This window comes from Oryx dammah, unplaced genomic scaffold (assembly GCF_014754425.2).
Source record: "Oryx dammah isolate SB20612 unplaced genomic scaffold, SCBI_Odam_1.1 HiC_scaffold_6, whole genome shotgun sequence".
Classification (NCBI taxonomy): domain Eukaryota; kingdom Metazoa; phylum Chordata; class Mammalia; order Artiodactyla; family Bovidae; genus Oryx; species Oryx dammah.
The window spans coordinates 16,998,285-17,019,609 of NW_024070190.1; the positions used below are offsets into that span (position 1 = coordinate 16,998,285).

The 21,325-nt window shown below is 46.7% G+C and overlaps 1 protein-coding gene across 1 annotated transcript in view; it reads left to right on the plus strand.

Moving 5' to 3' along the window:
- Positions 1-21,325, plus strand: part of VSTM4 (V-set and transmembrane domain containing 4) — an 81,251-nt gene that overhangs the window by 11,627 nt on the left and 48,299 nt on the right. The window contains exon 3 of the mRNA XM_040242851.1: positions 13,815-13,883. Coding sequence (XP_040098785.1) covers positions 13,815-13,883 — 69 coding nt within the window. The remainder of the gene's footprint in view (positions 1-13,814; positions 13,884-21,325) is intronic.

A 21,325-nucleotide genomic window follows, 5' to 3' on the forward strand; every position in this document is an offset into this window, starting at 1 on the left:
GACAGCCCGTGTTATTTCCATCCATGTACAAACTGGCTGGTGTCCCTAAGAAGGAAGTCGGCTGTGTTATGTGGACTCTGCTGGGGAGACACTAGTGTGCACTGCACAGTCTATTTGGGGAGCCTCTTGTAGAAAGACAGATTCGATCTAGAAAAGAGTAGCAGGCATGATAATGGAGTGAGTGGCAGCCTTCAGAGGACGATCGGTTTAGCTGAGGAAGCTTTGCCGGGCTCAGGGAATCGCATATGGACTAGAGTGCTTGGTGGATTCATTTATTCCTCACTCAGTGAGGATTTATTTTATGGAGCACCTGCTCTGTACCTCGCTGTGCCGGAAACTTGGGGACACAGGGCAGATCTGTCTATACGGTAGCAGATACAGAAACAGATATGATGTCATGGTGTCCGGTGCAGTGATAAAGGTATACTTGGAGCATTGTGTGAATGCCTAGGAGGCCCCTAAGGATGAGGAGCAGGCAGTGCTTGAGCTGCCGTTGGCTGTTTATGTGGGGCAGTGGATGAGATGAGCGGCGTCTTGGTGGGTAGGGTGTCCCACAGCAGTGAATCAGGACTGCTGGAGTCCGAACTGGGAGGTGGAGTTGGCAGTGGGTGTAGGGGAAGCAGGCTGGGCTGATGGCAAGGAATTTACACTTGATTTTGTAAGCTAGTGTTCTCAACCTTACCTAATGATCAGTATCACCAAAGCCAGATTCTGAAGAATCTGCCCTAGAGATTGTAGTCTGTTCAGCCTGGGTTGGAATTTGAATATTTAACATCCAGTCTAGGTGATTTTCGGGGCTTCTTAGGTGGTGCTGGTGATGTCAATGCAGGAGATGTACGAGGTGCAGGTTTGATCCCTGGGTCGAGAGGACCCCCTGCAGGAGGGCGTGGCAGGGAGAACTCCATGGAGGGCTACAGTCCACAGCGTTGCAAAGAGCAGGGCACAAATGAGCTGACTCAGCACACTAGGTGGCTTTACCATCAGGCGTTTTCTGGAGAATCTTTTCTTTAGTCCTTGGCGAGTCTGAGAAGCATATAAAGTCTTTTGACAGAGCCCTCTGGAGGACCAGGCTACAGAGTGAAGAGGCGGTCTTTTGTGGTTGCGTGGGCTTTGTGAAAGTTAGTTGCTCAGTCATGTCCGATTCTTTTAGACCCTATGTATTGTAGCTGGCCAGGCTCCTCTGTCCATGGAGTTCTCCAGGCAAAATACTGGAATGGGTTGCCATTCCCTTCTCCAGGGAATCTTCCCAACCCAGGGACTGAACCCTGATCTCCTGCGTAGCAGGCAAGTTCTTTACTATCTGAGCCGCCAGGGAAGCCCATTGCACAGGCTTTAAATGATGCTCAATTGGGTAGTAGGAATGGAGAGACATTAGAGGTCAAGTAAGAAGACTTTAATAACTGGATGCGGCAAGGGAGAAAGCTCTGGGGTGATACCCAGGAGAGTAGAGCAGTGTGCCCAGGGAGGTTGCCAAGACTGACAGAGGGAGCGTGAGAGACGGAGCTCGTCCACAGGGACCCTGAGAGTGAGCTGGGGGGAGGCCACCCACTGATGGCCAGGAAGTACGCAGAAATGTGGATCTCAGGGCCCGTCTGATCTAGCTTGTGAGAACTGAATCTGAGTTAGGCAGGTGAAGTCACCAGGGGGTGAGCTGATTTCCCAGGGGCAGGGGCCAAGGCGAGGAGCCCCGGGAAACACCAGTGTTTGGGGCAGCAGATGGAGCTAGCTTGGCTTGGTGTCTGGAATGGGCTCCTCTGGGCCAACCCCATGGCTGTCTGGAAAGGGCAAAGTCTTTTCAGTAGGAGAGCACCAGCGGAGGGTAAGGACGCAGCGGCTTCTTCCCCAGTCGCAGACAGTCCCACAGACTGGGAAATTCAGAGATGCTCCAGGCAGGAAGGAGGTGCATTGGCTTGATTCTGGCTGCCAGGTAAGCCCTGTGTCCTCTTTATTGGGAAAATGAGGAAGGGAGACTGACTGATAGCCGTGGATGGATCGAAGGGGCGGTCCCTCCCTATGGGGTCACTGCAGGGCCCCAGCTGCCCCTAGGATGGATATGAGATGGGAGAGGTGAGTGGGTCTTCTCTGCCAGGGTGGGGTGAAGAGCCTCTCTCCAGCCCAGACCACAGGGACCCCTCGTGTGGCATTTGAAGTGTCCCCTCCACCCCACATCTTGCTCTACCCGCTTTCCAATCTGCACTTTGATTTGCCATCTTAACAGCTCTGTTCCCTCTGCTTTAGTTCCAATAAATATTTTGATGGTGGGGGAAAAAAAAAAAAAGATCTCTAGGAAACAGCTTCTGGCTCATTCATCATGAGCAGGTCAGATGCAGGGGCAGACCTCACTGCAGGTGAGACCGGAGGAAGTGAACAACACAGCCCTGCCCTGGCCGACACCAGAATATGGGGAGGCCCAGTCTGGAGTGCTGCACGCCCAGCATGGAACAGGCCCAGCGAGGCTGCAGTTGATGGAACAGGGAAGTCAGGATGGGGACAGAGGGAGCATGGGCAGTGATTTGGGGTAATTTCCAACAGGGAGATGAAGCTGTTCAGCACGGTCTCTTAAGGGGAGCCTTATTGATGGTTGGGAGGGTCAGGGTTTTCTGAGTTGGAGGCTTCATAGATTGATGAATGCAAAGTTTTCCAAATGTTCTTGGTTCCTTTAGGCAAAAGAAATAAATAATAAGTTTGCTTTTTAAGTAGTTGGGTCCAACAGCCTTAAAAAGGATTTCTGTTCTAAACACAGAGCATAATGTATCCCTAGGCATGGAGACGAGCTGTTGTTCTCTTTTGGGTAGATTCAAAGATCGCTTACAAATCGAGGTGAAGATTTGCTATTTTAGGGGGCCACCATCTGTCCTCTAGGTGCAAAAGAATGACTTTAACTACTTGTAATCAGTTTTTTCACACATTGTGATACTTTCTGACATTTACATTACACTGTCCCTGTCGACACAAAGGTGTTATAGCGTCTGACCCTGCGTTTGTCCTGTGCCCCCAGCGCTGACTGGTACTTGTAGCGCCTCAGGCGTGCAGTTTATAAAGGAAGCTGCCTGTCTTCCTTAAGCCTTTCCGCACAGCCTTCGCCCGGCCTGCCCCGCCTCGCTTCATCCAGGTGCCTGCTGGTGGGCTTTGGGCCTGCTTTCTCTGATCGTCCTTGGCCCCCCTCTTCTGCCTCTGCTCCCCAGGCTTTGGCAGCGTCTCTGCCTCTGTGCCTTTACCGTCCTGCCTGATGCCTCAGCAGCCCCCCACATCTGTCCTCCTTTCTGCACTGATCAGCCTGGTCTCTCTCAGGACACGCAGACCCTGGATAGTTCTAATCACGAGGACAGCCCTGAGCGGGTAGACCAGCTCCTAAGCCTGGGTTTTCTTCAGGAGAGTTTCCCAGATGAAGCCTGAAGATCCCTGGGGCTCCTGGTCAACGACAGGCTCTGGCAGAGTCCTGGGTGCCACGTGTCCCTAACAGTTGTTGACACGGGCTGGTTAGGGGCTCTGCGTGAGGGTGGGCCCCAGGGTCTCAAGAGTGCTGCTGCCGTCCATTTCGGCTTCTGCTCTTAGGGATAGAGCAGCTTCCACTCCTGGTTCTCCAGGCTTTGTATAGAATTATCGTCGACGGCTTTTCAGCCTGGTTCTGCCACCCACAGATTCAGAAGCAGTCTGATAGTCTAAGCAGAATTGAATCTCCTTCCTTTCAGATGGAGCTGTTTTCATTAACGGTGAAAATGCTAAAAATGGAAGCAACTTGTAAGGGCTCCTGTAATTTAAACAGTATTTCAGTCTAACCCCAAATAACGTATTTTAACACACCACATTGTTATTTGACTTCAGATTATATAAGCGAGCTTTAAATGTTACAAGTGGACAAAGAACATGGAAAACTGTGTTTACTCTAAATGTATTTAGGGGAAAAGATGAAATTATAATTTCTTATCTATTTAACCCTGAAAGATTAGAGATAATTTAATAATTGGATCTGAAACTACCACCACAGGGAACCGATATTTCAAGTTTCAGTGGAAGAAATTAAATAATTCCTTTTTCTCCAGAGACACAGAGCAGATAATTAGGAATGAGATTAACTAAACATTTAGTGTGACTGCTTAATTAAGCAAGCTCACATCATGATGTTTAAAGTGTCAACAGGTCCAGATATTCAAAGGGAACAAATTGACAACCAGAGTGTAATTTAAACACAACTTCAAACAATCCTTCATTGTGTCTATCCTCATTCTAACTGCCATGGTCTTGGAAGAATTTAAGAGATTGGAACACACTCAGGAGCGTGTATGAAGCTCCAGTTTATAAGCCTGTGATCCCTGTGCTTTGCCCAAAGAGAGGTACATGTGGGGACGTTTGATCCCCACTGTCCTGGGACCCAACCTCATAATCTAGAGGAGAAGAAGTATGTCGATCTGGGTATATATTTGATAGACTTTACTGATATAGCTAATAGAAAGTCTGAAAAGGCCATAGAGGAGGCTGACACTTGCATGAGAGTAAGGAAAAGACAAGGTCACATACTTGGGGGAACGGGAGAGGTTCACGTGGAGGATGTGGCATTCCGCTGGGGCCGCAGGGTGAGGAGGGCTCTGCGACTGTGGGCCACGCCCCGTCAGGAGAGGAAACAGCCAGAGCAAAGGCGTGGATGAGGGAGAAGAGGGATTTGCAAACAACTGAATGGAGGTGGACGCATGTTTGTGGTTGGTGAGGGCTGAGGTGGACGGTGATAAGAGGAAGGGTTTCCACGGTGGCCCTGGTCAGGGACCTTGACTCCAGGTGCCCTGTGAAATTCTTAGATGCCCCCACATGCCTGACACGGTGCATGGTATAACGGACTTTTTAGATGAAGGACTGAATGAGTGATCCAGATCACTCATGGTTTTGAATAAAATGCCATTTTAATTAATAGTAACAAGGAGTGGAAGGTGGTAGCAAGAAGATAAGATATAGGGACGTCCTGCTGGTCCAGTGGGTAAGAATCTGCCTGCCAGTTCAGGGGACGTGGGTTCAGTCCCTCCTCCGGGCAGATCCATATGCTGAGTGAGGGGGAAACTAAGCCCGTGCAACCTCAATTACTGAGCCCATGTGCCTGGAGCGTGTGCCCACAAGAGAATCCCAAACGCCACAACTTGAGAGTAGCCGCCACTTGCCGCCACCAGAGAAAGCCCCCACGCAGCAACAGAGATCCATCACAGCCAAAAGTAAATAAAAAGAGGATAGTATATAGATCTATCCCAGGGTCGTGCCTGGAGAGGGCTTGGTAAAACTTACCAAGCCCTAAGTTTTAATATTTTCTAAATACACATGGCCTTTGTATTCTGTAGCTGATTCCATCCCAGAATGCACGGTTCTTAGCCCACTGCCTTGTCACAATGGGAAGTCTATTTAATATGAGTTTTTGTTTGCTCTATTGTTGTATTTTCTAGAATTTATCTTAGAGTGAATGCAAAGGAAAGAGTGGCTTAAAATAGACAGAGTTGGAGCTTTTCCTTTCTCATCAGCTGCTCCATCAGTGCAGGTCACCCAAAGGTCCATACATGGCTTTGTCCAAGCCCCAAGAGAGACTGCCTTCAGCCTGAGGCTTGGAGGGTCAGGGGAGAAAGGAAGCAATAGGCAAACTTCAGAGAGCAGAAACAGAGGCGGTCTCTGTGTCTCTCTGGGTTTTAGTTGCCTTTCTTGAGAACACCGAGTCAGTTATAAATAGTGAGGAAACAGCTACATTTAGTTTTTTCCTTGGGAAACCATCTCATCATTGAATAAGAAAGGTCAGTGAGATGACTGTATTAATTTTTGAATTTGAGCAAAGGTATTGCCTCCTCTTTTTTTTTTTTTATTTTAGAGTCTTGTGCATATTTCGTATCATTAGAGCTCATAACTCAACCTATGTCATTCAGTTTAATCCAGGGAAAACAAGAGTAACAGCAAGTCCTACAGAATAAACATATTACACAAGTGTTGATGCAAAGAACTCCAAAAGAGCCCCTTAATAACCTGTCTCTGCGCAGAAATACAGGGCGAAGAATACAGCTTTCTCCGGTCCTTGCAGATTTTTCTCTCCTATTACTCCGTGCAGAATGTTGTCAGCTTAAGGTCTGAGGGCTTCCTGCCTCCATTCTATAAGAAACTAAGAACTCTGTGGCCATAAAGTGATCATGATAGACCCAGAGCCAGCAGCTCCAAGGTTAGAGCCCTCCAGAGAAGTCAGCTTCAGAGGCCTGGTGAGCTGGTGCGATCCCCCTGCTTCTGACGCGGATCTTCCATGGGAAGCAAGGTGCGGGGTAGGCCTGGCTCCCTGCCCTGGGCTCTCCTCTCGGCCTCTCTTCTACAGTGTACGTCGGTCCCAGGACCAAGCTTTCTCTGGGAAACCTTGACCCACCAATACAGCATCATAGTCATCCCATTCATTCATTCAGAGTAACCATGACTTGTTATGGACTAAGAAGGGTCCTGGGACGTGAAAACAGATGCAGTTCCAGCCTGCATGGAACTTCCCTTCAGCTGGAGGAGGGGGATGATGAACCAGACCAATGAGCAAAGTGTAGCGATGCATTCTAAGGCAATGCATTCAGCAGGAGAGAGGGTGTGAAATATTAGGTAATCACTGGAGGAAGGCCTCTCTGACTCAAATTCTCTCCAAGTTTGAGTCTGCCTTTTGGGAGACACATCATACTTTATAGACGGTCTGCTCTTTTGAAAATAACTTCCTTGAAAGCTGTGTTCTTCACCTTATATTTCCCTGCACCGAGACATGTTATTAAAGGGTTCTTTTGGAGTCCCTTGTAAACAACACTTGTGTGATAGTCTTGTTCTTTAGGTCATGCTGTTACTCTTGTTTTCCCTGGGTTAAACTGAAGAGCCTTGGTTGAGTTTTGAATTCTAGACCCTAACCTGGACTGGATGGGAGATTGAGGCCTAGGGTCTGGCTCCTCGTGACCTGAATCCCCTCTCCCATGTCTCTTGGGACTCACCCTTTCTGTCCTCGGAGTGTGTGAGGCAGGGCTTCTCCATGAGGCTTCCTGGGACCTCGAGCCTCCGAATTTCCACAACTTTGTGCTCCCTAATCCCTCCCCCCAGATACTTAAACCAGAAGTTCAGGGCTCATGCCTGGGAATCCTCAAGAGGCCTAATTACTTCCCCTGTACACTAATGTTTTAAAAACCTTGATCTTCGGGCGCCCAGCGAAGGTGGTATAAACAGGAAGGTAAAGGCGCTTCTCACAAATCTGGGACCAGTGCTCCCTGCATCCGGGCTGCTGTTTCCCGGCCTCCTCACCCCCCCAGCTGCACCCAGGCCCTCCCCGCACTTCTCTCTACCAACTCCTGCCTCCCAGAAGGTGCTCTGTGTCAGAAATGTGCTCCTCACTTTGGAGGTAGCCCCTGGTTGTAATTTAAGCTCCTTTAATCATAGGATTCTTTGTGAAAGGAATTGGAGGCACAGGTAAGCAGGTAGGAAAGAATACTGGGAGAAAGGGGGCTTTCTCAGGGCCTCTAACAATCCTGAGTCTGCCATTCCATGAATGACGGGGTTGGGGTGGGGGCAGGCGGTGGGTCAGTCCTTCAAAGCAGGCTCAGATAAAGGTGTCTGTATCACTGGTGAACAGGAGACTAGGAAGGGAACAGAAAGTCCTCAGTTGAAGGACTCTGTCACATGGTCTTGGCGTGAACTCAGGGGGACACAGTCTGCCACAGCCTGTGAAATCCGCCCTCCCCAAGGAGTCTGCAGGATGCCCTGTCCGAGTCAGAGATCAAGGGTCTCAGATTTCACACCTCTCTGTGTGGTGGTCGCCCCGCAGGTCCCAGCAAAGGATGCTTGCTTAAGATTCTTTCTCTCCAAATCTGCTTCCTCCAGACACGAAGCTGATAGGATCGTCTTGTCTTGGTGCCTCTGGGCTGTGTTCTTCCAGACAGTTTGATCCTGCGGCCGCTTTCAACCAGAGGGCCAGGACTTGGTGGCTCTCACAACCCACCCCTCTTAAATTTCATCTGATTCTGCTGTCTTGGGGAGGAGCCCAGAATGGCCTGTCACCGTTATCAGGCCACCACCTCACCAGAAGGGCAGCCCACCAAGTGCTGGGGTCCCCAGAAAGTTACAGAGCCGTCAAGAGGTCAGCTGATGACTTAGCTTTTGAATGCTCTTTGCTTTCTCTTTATCCTGTGCTCTTTATCAGAGTATCCTGCAGACCCATTGATGAATGGGCACAGGAGTCAGAACTCGAAATGCCCAGTATGTTTCTGATAAAGCTGTATTGAGAAGAGTAGCTTGGTGCTGAGGCCAAACTGGGCTTCCTTTTGCTTCTGTGATCAGTCTTACTATCCTCTTTCCAGGCCCCATACCCTGTGGGAGGAGGTAGTCCTTCTACAGCTCTCCCTCACAAGACTTTGGGATGCAGGAAGGATGGAAGAGGCAAGCCTCCCTGGGAGGCTGGGCTGGCACCATTCCTAGCATCTAGAGTAATGAACCTGCTCCAGGAGGGCACGCTGCCCAGCCCCACATTAGCTCTTGGCTGAGAGGCTGGGCTCCAAGCACGGGGCAAGACAGAGGCCACCTTGAGCAGGGCATTGGCCTGAATCTCTGGACTCAGACATGTGTGGCTGGACAATGTATCCCATTCACTTTGAGATAGCAAAGGATTAGCAGCTGAAATAAGATAGCCATGCCGAACCTTGGGAAAATTTCAAAAGCTCTGGCAGAATTGATGTAAAAATTTGCTTTTTTGTAGGAACAGATAAGATTATGACCAATGTTGCTGATCTTCATATGCCAAACAAGGTTGCTGTACTTTCCCATAAAATAGCCGCACTGGAGAGAAATGAGGAACCTCCACAAACTCCTTGCTTAGAGTCCCTTAGCTTTGAATCCCAGCTTGTTGGTTCTTTCAATACCCATCTCTACAAGTCCACTGGGGAGACCTTATTTATTACCTTTAATCTCAAATGAGGCAAAGGGACTGCAGACATTAAGCCACAAGGGCAAGGAACTCTTTCTTATGGAACATTTGGACATCTGAAGAGTCACACTCTGAGGCACCGGTGAAGGGCCATGCTATAATTAGGTGTGGGAATTAGAGCAGGGAATAAGAGAGACCATGCTGTCTTATGGGGCTAAGGAGCTAAGCTCTTATGGAGCTGTCTTACGGATAAAAATGGCTCATTAGGTCTCAGGCACTGTTCTGAGTACTTTGCATATATTAACCCTTCTGGCTTCACACTTGTCCTGAACTTATTATCATCCTGTATAACAAGTGGGAAAACTCAGGATAACAAATGGGGAAGTTAAGTGACTTGCCCAAGGTCGCATAACTAGCAAATGGCAACTTAGTATTTCAACCCAGTGCACGTCAGTGCGTCCCACACTTCAAAGTGCCTATGATTCACCCGAGAAGTTTGGGTTTAAAAGCGGATTCTGATCCAGTAGATCTGGGCTGGGGCCCCTGCAACGCTGTAGTCTGACAAGTTCTCAGGTGACATTGGTGCTTAGAGTAGTGAGGCTCCAGACCATGATGGGCGTCACTGATCTCCTGAAATCTGAGGTCCTCAGAGGTCCATTTATTTTCCTTTTAGTATTGTCTTTATTATTGGAGAAGGAAATGGCAACCCACTCCAGTGTTCTTGCTTGGAGAATCCCAGGGACAGGGGAGCCTGGTGGGCTGCCGTCTACGAGGTCGCACAGAGTCGGACACGACTGAAGTGACTTAGCAGCAGCATTGTCTTTATTAAGACTCTGTGGTTATCCTAGCCTTCAATTCGTTGAAGATGAAAACTCATTCAAGCTAATTCAGGAGAGAGGTGGGAATGGTTTAAGGATACAGGACTGATGGGATGCAAGGTTAGAAAATGACACATTGGCCTCTTGGTGCCCAGAATCCATCAAGGTCACGTTCTCTATCCTCTACCTTCCTTCTGTAGCCTCCACCCTTGCTCCATTTGCTTTCCTGTTTTCCAAAACGGCTGCCACCCCAGAGTCCGTAGACTTTTTCAACCCCAGGACCTTCAACCACCATACGTTCAGTTCAGTCGCTCAGTCGTGTCCGACTCTTTGCGACCCCATGAATCGCAGCATGCCAGGCCTCCCTGTCCATCACCACCTCCCGGAGTTCACCCAAACCCATGTCCATCGAGTTGGTGATGCCATCCAGCCATCTCATCCTCTGTCGTCCCCTTCTCCTCCTGCCCCCAATCCCTCCCAGCATCAGAGTCTTTTCCAATGAGTCAACTCTTCGCATGAGGTGGCCAAAGTACTGATGTACTCTGTTTAAATTCTTGAAGGGGGAATCTGATCAGTTGCTCTGACAGTGAGTAGATTATATGGGCTGTGGGTGGGGCAAATTAAGCAGGAAGGATGTTAGATGAATTGTCTGACATATCTAATAATGCATGAAAGACCAAATGTCCATTAAGGGTTCATTCCCGGATGTCCAAATTGCTTTCTTTCAGGGGCCATCAGAAAGAAGTAGGTCATTTATTTATTGGACGCCTACCAGCTGCCAGGCAGTGCGCCTCAAGATGGTGATATGGAGGTATCACCTTTTTGGTTTTTGGTTTTGAAGAATTTAGGATCTACAGGGAGGGGAGTTGTTTCCCACAGGACAAAACCTTCCTTCTGAGAACAATTAGAAAAGCTGAAAAAGTAGTCTGCATTTCAGTTTTCTTAATTTATTAGGATTTTTTTCCTAAATTTATTTTTAATTTCATAGATATATTTGTGTGACGTAATTACACAATTACATATGTACCTATGTATTTCAGCTATCCTAATTGTTCTCTGAAGGACAGATAGATTGACTGCAGAGGAGAGCACTGATGGAGCCTAATTGTCAGAGTCATTTATAAGAAATTCAACCATTCTTATGCAGTGCTTGACCGCAAGGAGATCCAACCAGTCCATCCTAAAAGAAATCAGTCCTGAATATTCATTGGAAGGACTGATGCTGAAGCTGAAGCTCCAGTACTTTGGCCACCTGATGCAAAGAACTGATTCATTGGGAAAGACTCTGATTCTGGGAAAGATTGAAGGCAGGAGGAGATGGAGACGATAGAGATGAGATGGTTGGCTGGCATCACCAACTTGATGGACATGAGTTTGAGAAAGCTCCGGGAGTTGGTGATGGACAGGGTGGCCTGGCGTGCTGCAGCCCATGGGGTTCCAAAGAGTCGGACACGACTGAGCAGCTGAATGGAACTATGCAGTGCTTGTTTACAAAAGTTATGCAGAAAGTGACAATCAGGTTGTTTATGAGGCAAACAGCTTTTGGCAGTTCTAACTGTGAGATGAAAATTGGAAGGTCTATGAGAATTACTTGAGACTTTCTACTGGGGATCCTTGAAGTAAGGGCAAAACCAGAAATAGACCATATCCTATAAAAACTGAAACTCAGCTTCTGAACAGTTCACACTCTCATTGGATTAGGAGAGCATCCTCCTACTCTAATTTTCTATGAGGAAGAATAAAATTTCATCTAGAGTCTCCATGACTTTCCATATACAATGTCTGGCATTCGGGTTAAAAAATTATCAGGCACATCAAAGGACAAGATCAAAATAAAAAACAGATAACAGGGAATACTCTTGCCTTGCTGGTGGGAATGTAAATGAATACAGCCACTATGGAAGACGGTATGGAGATTCCTTAAAAAGCTAGGAATAAAACTACCGTCTGACCCAGAAATCCCACTCCTAGGCATATACCCTGAGGAAACCAAAATTGAAAAAGACACATATACCCTGATGCTCGTTGCAGCACTGTTTACAATAGCTAGAACATGGAAGCAACCTAGACGTCCACTGACAGATGAATGGATAAAGAAGTTGTGGTGCACATATACAATGAAATACTACTCGGCATAAAAAGGAACACGTTTAAATCAGTCTAATGAGGTGGATGAACCTAGAGCCTATTATACAGAGTAATAGTAAGTCAGAGAAACAGCAAATATTGTGTACTGACACATATATGTGAAATCTAAAAAGATGGCTCTGATGAGTTTATTTTCAGGGCAGCAGTGGAGAAACAGACATAGAGAACAGACCTGTGGACATGGGAGAGGGGAGGAGCGAGAAGGGGAGATGTGTGGAAAGAGTAGTGTGGAAGTTTACGAGACCATATGTAGGATAGATAGCCACTGGGGATTTGCTGTGTGGCTCGGGGAACTCAAACAGGGGCTCTGTGATAGGCTGAAGGGTGGGTGGGGAGGGAGATGGGAGGGACATTCAAGAGAGAGAGGGGACATGAGTGTACCTGTGGCTCATTCTTGATGTATGACAGGAAACAACAAAGTTCTGTAAAGCAATTATCCTTCAATTAAAAAATAAAAAAATAAATAACAATTTAAACAATCTTAAAGAAAAACAGACAATAGAAATAAGCTTATGGGTGATGCAGATTATGAAAGCTATCAGGCATGTATGTAAAATAGTATGATTAATATGGTTGAAAAATTAGATGACATGCTGGAGAAATTCATCAGAGAGTGTAGGCTTTATAAAAAAAAAGAGTTAAGTGAATGATCTATAACTGAAGAAAAATACCATAAATGAAATGTTAAGCTTAGTAGATGGGTTTAAGAGCAGCTTAGACACAGGTGAAGAGAAGATTAGTCATCTGTGTGGTAGACCAATAGGAAATACCCATCCAAGACCTGGAGAAAAATAAAGATGGAAAAGTCAGATTTGGAACCCACGGCAATAATAATATAAAAGTTTGAGGGAGGGGCAATAAATAGTGTTAAAATTTTAGACCATCCTTGCCGTATTCCTTTCCTCTCATATTATTTGGGTCCTAGATTCTCTTCTCCAGAACTCTTCAGTGCAGTAACCGATGACCACATGTAACTATTTCATGTAAATCAATTAAATTGAAATACAGTTACAAATTCAGCTCCTTAGTCCCATGCAGACAAGTCGCGTCTCACTTGCTCAACAAATGTGCAGTGGCAGCTGTGCAGGCGCTGAGCACTTCCCTCACCTCAGAAAGTTCCAGTAGACAGCGCTTTCATACCGTGACACTCACATTTTCCCATTAGGTTAATTTTTAGATTACCCCTGTACATGGAAGCTTTCCCGGGTTCTAGACGCTTTAGTATTACATTCAAGGTTTGAAAAAGTAGTGAAAGTGATAGTTGCTCAGTCATGTCCAGCTCTTTGCAACCACAGGGACTGTAGCCCACCAGGCTCCTCTGTCCATGGAATTCTCCAGGCAAGAATACTGGAGTGGGGAGCCATTCCCTTCTCCAGGGGATCTCAATACAGGGATCGAACCCAGGTCTCCTGCATTGCAGGCAGATTCTTTACTGTCTGAGCCCCCAGGGAAGTCCTGTAACTCAGTTGTGCTTCCTGATGATTGAAAGCAGGCACAGTGAATTCAGTGCTTAACCACTCACTGAAAGCAGACAAAATAATCTCAAAATCAGATGCATGCTACTGTGTGACTGTCTTACATGGAGAATGGTGCTCAGAGCACCGACCCGGAGTCATCAGAAGACCTCAGGCTTCTCTAGAGATACTCAGCAAGTGCACTGCATTTTGGAAAGATGTAGTAAGTATTAACATATGGGGTGAGTAGGATTTCTACCGAACTGAGTCCCAAAAACTTAATTCCCTTCTCTAGTCTCTTACTTATTATATATAAGTCATTGCACCTTCCCCTGGCATGTGAGTTGCGACAATTAAATGTGGTTTTTGCAAATGTGAAAATTACTGTATAAATGTGAGTGCCATGTGTCCCATATGAGATAACCTTTTGGACTGAGATGGACCAGGTTCACAAACTACTTCCCTTCATGCTATGCAATTTCGTTTTGTTTTGTTTTTTTCATCTTACAGTGATTTCCCTCAAATCTTCTGAAGATTCATCCTTTGAGAAAAAGAAAGAGACCTGGGCATTTTTTGAAGGTAATTCTTACTTATTTCTTTATTATAAGATGCAGCCTCACTTTTAGATAATAGGAAATGAGTAGAATAAGAAGAAAGGACCCTGGCTTCTTAGTTTTTTCCTGACATTGAACGGTTTTCTTGCTTTAAACGTAGTCAGGAGTAGAATGGGAATCCCTGGAGGTATCAGTCCACAGATTTTGAAAGAATAGAGCTGAAAGCTCCGATCTGCATAATTTGGCGTTGTTTGTTTTTCTTTACGATTCCTCCTCCTAAGTGATATTAAGGAGAGACCTTTAAGCAATATAAAAAGGCAAATTACATCTACTGTGACTAATTTTATCTCAGGTGTCTTAAGAATTTGGGATTCTGGAAACATTTGTAAACCTTAAGCCAGTGATTTTCAACCCATGTTAGAGTCACCTGGGAGCTTTAAAAACACTGTTGCCTGAACCGCATCTCTAGAGATTCTGGTTAAGTTGGAACTTGTTAGAAGTTCTTTATGAGATGCCAGCCTGCAGCCATGGCCCTAGAGAGACGTTTCCCCAAACTGGTTCCAGACCAGCAGCGTCAGCATCGCGTCAGCAGCAGCACCCTTGGGAGCCTGTTACAGACGCACTGTGCTGTGCCACCATGCTCATGGAATCAGAGTCTCTGGGGGTGTTACCCACGGAAATCTCGGTTTTAATAAGACCTTCAGGTGATGCTGATGTATACTCAGACTGGAGCTTTAGAGCAGTGATTCTCAACAGGAGGTAATTTTGTCCCTCTAGGGGACATTTTCCAATGTCTGGGTAGTTTTGGTTGCCACAATAACATTTTGGTGCTACTGGCATCTATTGGGTCTTACAATGCACAGGTCAGCCCTGACAGCAAAGAATTATCTGGCCCCAAAGTTCAAGAGTGCCAAGGTTGAGAAAGTATATGGCCTTAGAGTATGGACAACTCACAGAAATTATTGTAAACTGGTTGAAGATTATGACCATAAGCAATGAAAGAATGTACTTTGTGAGTTCTCAGGCTGAACCTTTGATCAGTTAAAAAAAAAAAAGATTAATGTTAAGATGTGATCAGGAAATTGTGAAGGATTACATCTTGTTTTGTGAAGGCATTGCATTTTTTGATGATGTATGGACCTTGCGAAAAGGATCTAAGGAGACCTGTGTTCCCTAGGGCTTCACCATCACCTTGTGTTAATTCAGTGGATATGAGACCATGTTCATGGCAGACTGCACTTGGATTCAAACCTGCCTCTTCCAGTAGCTAGTTAGTAACAGTGACTTGAGGAACTGTCTCCCTAAGAAAAAACGTAACCATAATTATGAACCTGGTCTGCAAGCCATAAAGTGTCGTTCAGGTAGGCCATTAGGACTGTGTCGTTTTGAAGTCATAAATATTGCATTGCTCAGGTTGCACTTTACTGCAACAGTGATTCTTTGTATTCCCTGCCTTTTCTTCTGCACATTTTGTAGATGGCTTTTTCTGTATTTAATGATCTTCTCCAAGTAAAATAATCCACAATTCCCTCCCTTAGCCTTTCGTTCAGTGAATGCCCATTTGTTAGCAAAAAGATGTGTGACTTTCATCCTCACAGAGTGAGGCAGTAGGCAGAGCAGTGGATGTGCCCATATTCTGAGGCTGCCCTATAACCCAGGCGCTGAGAAGGGGGGCGCGTCTGGAGATATCCTGGGGGCTCTCTAAGACAGGTCACTGGCAGACGTGACAGGAGGAGCCCTGTTTATCACCCGATGCATAAGGATATCCTGGGGGGTGTTGTTAGTAACCCAGACTTTGGGTTGCCCCCTACTCCCACCCCTGCCAATAATCTGATTATTACATTTAGGAAGAGATCAAAGAATTTGCACTTCATCAGGGCTTGAGGTGTTTCTGGTGCAAGTGATCCGAGGACTGTTTGAAAATACTATGGTCCCAAAACCAAGACTTTATATATTTGGAAAGACTGTAGCATTTAAAAGTCTGTACACACACACCTTGCTGCACAATCCCAGTCTCTAAAACATTTTGTATAATTAATGATTACTTTTTAGTTCATGTATAACTACAGAATATCAGGGTTACTCTCAATCTAACTCTACACAAAATCTGTAGCCCATGGTCTTCTCCACACAGAGAATTCGGTTTCTACAGAAAAACAGGACTGGAATTCTCAGTGTATATCCTGCCTCAGAGCAGCTGTGTCCAAAGTGCTCTTTCCTTGTGATTTCAGCAGCAGCAGCATCTGTGGGTTTTGCTTTTTTAACCCAGCCACAGTGTTGACGAGGTCAGGGGTACAGTTGAAACTCGCTGGCATCTGATCCCAGGCCTTTGCCCTTTCGTTCTTGGATGGGAGAGCAGCGGCAGCGCTTGAGGACGGATATCTGTCCTCCTGGGACTCAGCTCGGCCTGGCTGCATGCCTGCACCACAAAAAAAGCATTGTCAGGCCTCTTGGTGAGATGCTGGAGTAAGTTAAAATCCCTCCGGGCTATAGCTCAGGTATTTCTCCCCAAGCAAGATATTATTACACGGCTGGATAAAAACATAAGTAGAAGTACCTGGTTTTCTCCACAGAACTGCAAAATAGGGATTTGTAGTTGCCTTGGAAATATTGAGGATGGACATTAATTTTCTGGATTCAGTGGCCCAGGGGGAGTTGAGCTTCTTCCCTGTGCTGAGGAATGCTGGGGTCACTGGGTTTCAAAGCAGTGCTGAATTCTCCAGCCAGGCTCATGGTTGCCCAGCAACAGGTGCTCAGGCTGCCTCTCATGGGGACTGCTCTGCCTGGCCTGGCCTGGTGTGGCCTGGCTCTCTGAACGGATGGGAGCTGGCATGCAGGCATAGCGCACCACATCTTGGCTTCCCTGGCGCATGCACATCACTCCAGCCTGCCGGCCCTGCCATCTGCTTCAGGGAAGCCTGGGCTGGGGGCGGTGGGGAGACAACTTTCTGCATGGAGGCTTGCAGTTGAATCTAACAAAGACGTTGGTGTCTTTGGAAGTCCAGCAGCAGAAAATGAAACTGCAAGTGATTTCAGAGAACATAGCAAGATTTTTAGAATTATTTTGAGTGTTCAGGTGTATGTGGTATTTGAAAAGCTAAGCCCGGATTTGGTTAAGTGTAGATGTTTTTGTTCCGCTGGAACCTGAAGGTAAGGATTCAGCTTCCGAACAAGCATTGTTTGGCCTGGCCCGAGTTTTACAACCTCTGAGCTAACATTTATAATGAAAGAGGCGTTTATATAAAAAGTAATGGAAAAGGTGAAAGATTGGGCAACTGTGGGCCAGTATCCAGCCTGAGAACGGCATCTGGAGCCATACTGTGTCACCCGGGGAACACTGGCTCCAGCTTGCTGGCAAAGACCATCCTGGAGTCTCAGTGATTTGTGCTGGCATTTCTGACGGCTCAGGGTTTAACCTTTGTTTTCTGAGAAAGACAGGGGAGGTGGTGTTAGTGTTCTGAGTAGTTTCAGCAGGGAGATAGCCTTTCTGCAGCAAAGGGATGCTTGAAAACAGAGGGAAAAACGAGCAACCGGGGTGCTACCCAATCCAGGGAAACCTCAGGTGTTCCTGAGCTTTATCTCCTCCTGCAAGGTGATATTGTTTAATGTTCCTGTGGCTTTGAGAGTACAATAGAGCAGGCCTGATCCGTGCTAAGCCTGTGGGGACCCATGTGAGGGTGGCTGGTGCCTGCTGGCCAGCATCCACAGCCCGGAGGGCCTGTGTGCTTGGCGGTGCAGCTGAGCCTTCCGGACTGGCCAGATGTTTTATGACTCTGTAGCCGTGGCTGCCTGTGGAGAGCCCCTCTGTGCACGTTGAGCAGGCTGTGATCTGAACTGTCATGTGGGCCGCCTGGAGCCCTTTGCCTCCTGCCTGAGAGTGTGCCACAGATGTCTGAAGGAGGTTTTGGGGGGACACTGGTGGAACCCTGCGACCTCATCCCTCTTTGGTTCCTGCAGTCCTGAAACCAGAGACGCCATCGGATGAAGAGGGGAGCCATCGACACAGACACTTAAGGAAGAGAGTTCTTCTCTCCATCCCAATCCTGAAGCCCAGTTGCCATTGCCTTTTGCTCCCGGGGCCTGAGTCTCAGAATCCTTTTGAGACAGCTGCTGTACCCACCTGCCTGCGTTCTGCCTGCCTGGCACTTTGTGTTGTTTCTCAGCCTCTAGGGCCAGAAATGGCTCTGTGGTCCTGTTCCCGGAATAGTTTGCTCAGCAGTGTGTGAATCCAGGGCTGGCCGTATGTCATTCGTGTTCTGGCCTGTCCGGTATCCTGTCATGGGCCCCAGGCTGCGACCTCTGCTCTGTCCCTTGGAACTTCATGTTAAATGGAAGCCCAAGCTTGTCCCCCTAACTGCCCACTTCCAGAGTTCTCTGCTGCATTAAGCTGCAGAGCCCACACATCTGAGACACAGGCATCTCTTTAGAAAGGCAGTTCTGATCTCACTTGCAGGAGACGGTTTTCTCTGTGTCTCCTCATACCCCATTGAGCTCCTTGACTCCAGTTATCTGGCTTTGTCCCCACCATCCTACTAAAGGGGCTTTCCTCCAGGACTTTTCCAATAATTTCCTAGTGGGAAAACCCAATGGTGGTTTCCAATAGCACTGGACGCGACTGGGGAAGCTTTCTTGTGACATTCTACTGTCTCGGCTTCCACGGCTCTCCCTCGGTCCTCCTCGGCTCCTGTGCCATTTGTAGGTTCTCTCTCTATCGCACCCAGCTGCCCTGCTCCCTAAATGTTGCTGGAAGTGCTCCCGTCCCCAGCAACCTTGTCCTGCTGTGCTTTCTGTTGATTGAACCCAGCTCTCCTGTATTGCAAGCAGATTCTTTACCCTTTGAGCCACCAGGAAAGCCCCTTTTTATTGATACTTAGCTTATTTTTAGTCTAGGCTTCGAAGTTGCCTTCTAAGAAGCTAACTCAAGCTAGCTTAGGTGAATATGCTGGCTGAGCCTGGGAACAAGGGAGGCTCTCCAGGGATGGGACTACCTAGGGCCTCCCAGGGGACCCTGAGATGTGTGGTTCTGTGCCATTGCTTCTCCAGGCTTCCCTGCAAGCCAGCCACCCCAGGAGGCCTACTGCTTGCTTTTTCAGCTTCAGCACTCAACCAGCTGCTTCTCCTTGTCCTGATGGCTTTACAAATGTGCATTCTTGCCAACTCAGCAATTCCACATCCAGGAACTTAAATCTTGAGAACACAATGTGAGAGAGTCATTAAACTTTAAGGTTATGAATACTCATCTTTAGAATCATTTCTTATAGGGAAGTTAGAAACACTTTGAGTAGCCAATGATAAGACACTAAGTCACTCATGATGATGCATTCATGGCAGAAACTTTTATCATATTTTTCAAAATTAAAATAACTCTTTGAAGAGACCCTAATGAGAAAAAATAAAAAACAAGGTATAAAACAGTTAACGATCTTAAAACCATATGCATATACATCATAAAGTGTAGCTCCTCAGAGTGATGGATGGCTGATGATAGCTCCTCAGAGTGACGGATGGCTGATGACTTGTTTCTCTCTTTCTTTTTCTGCTTTTATTCTCTCTCTGCATTTTTGCATTTTCTGTGTTATTTTAGCTACAGCTTACCACAGTGGTCCAGTCTTCTGGGAAGCCCCTCCAGACCTCCCCAAGCTGGATGGGTGCCTCTTGCGTGTGTTTCTGGTACTGGACACATATTTCTGTGGTTTGGGTACCATGTAGCCCTCTGATTTCTTGACAAGAAGACATTTGGATATTCATTATTATATTTCTGTACTAGGGAGCAAACTGAATATCAGTTCAGTTCAGTCACTCAGTCATGTCACTCTTTGCAACCCCATGGACTGCAGCACACCAGGTCTCCTTGTCCATCACCAATTCCTGGTGCTTTCTCAGACCCATGCCCATTGAGTCGGTGAGGCCATCTAATCATCTCATCCTCTGTTGTCCCCTTCTCCTCCTGCCTTCATCTTTCCCAGGATCAGGGTCTTTCCCAATGAGTCAGTTCTTTGCATCAGGTGGCCAAAGTATTGGAGCTTTGGCATCAGTCCTTCCAATGAATATTCAGGACTGATTTCCTTTAGAATTGACTGGTTTGATCTCCTTGCAGTCTAAGGGACTCTCAAGAGTCTTCTCCAACACTGCAAGTTCAAAAGCATCAATTCTTCAACACTCAGCTTTCTTTATGGTCCAACTCTCACATCCATACGTGACTACTGGAAAAACCATAGCCTTGACTAGACGGACCTTAGTCAGCAAAGTAATGTCTCTGCTTTTGAATATGCTGTCTAGGTTGGTCATAACTTTTCTTCCAAGGAGTAAGCATCTTTTAATTTCATGGCTGCAGTCACCATCTGCAGTGATTTTAGAGCCCAAGAAAATAAAGTCTGTCATTGTTTCCATTGTTTCCCGTCTATTTGCCATGAAGTGATGGGACCAGATGCCATGATCTTAGTTTTTTGAATGTTGAGTTTTAAGCCAGCTTTTTCATTATCCTCTTTTACTTTTATCAAGAGGCTCTTTAGTTCCTCTTCACTTTCTGCCATTAGGGTGGTGTCATCTGCATATCTGAGGTTATTGATATTTCTCCCTGCAATCTTGATTCCAGCTTAATTCCAATCTTGATTCCAGGCTGAATATGTCTGTTGGCTAAAAACATTCAAGTCAGCAGAGAAGCATTTTTGATAAGTTAAAGCATTTACTAAGTTCAAATATCTGTGGCTTTTTGGTTTGTGAGCTTTCCTGGTAGCTCAGATGGTAAAGAAGCTGCCTGCAGTATGGAAGACTTGGGGTTCGATCCTTGAGTTGGGAAGATCTCCTGGAGAAGGAAATGGCAACCTGGGAAATCCCATGAACAGGGGAGCCTGATGGGCTACAGTTCATGGGGTTGCAAAAGTCAGAAATGACTTAGCAACTAAACCACCACCACCACCAAACTTACTGATCAGTTTGGAAACGTTGACATCACAAACTGTGGAGACATACAATTCATAAACATGGTATATCTTGCCATTTATTTATGTCTTCTTTAGTTTCTTTCAGCAGCCCACTCACTGGAGTGGACTCAGAGGAACCTGGCGGGCTACAGACCATGGGGTCTGTAGCAGAGACCAGACATGAGCCGGGCAGGACTGAGTGACTCACACTTTCACTTTCACTTTATCTTTGCTTCGCAGAAGCTTTAGATAATGCTTCTGGTTTCCCTTTCAGTTTTTGGGCAGTTTGGGCATTTTATCAATTGGATTAATAAGTTGATCACTGGAGTTTAAGAAATGGCTGTATATATTGTTATGGGCTAAGTGTTTGTGTCCCCTAAAATCTGTTTATTGAAATCCTAACCCTTAATGTGATGGTATCAGGAGGTAGGGATTGTGGCGGCGGGCGGGGGTGGGGGTACAGGGGGTAATGAGGTCATGAGCATTGAGCCCTCGTGAATGGGATGAGTGTCTTTATACGAGGGGACCTGTGAGAGCTTGCTTG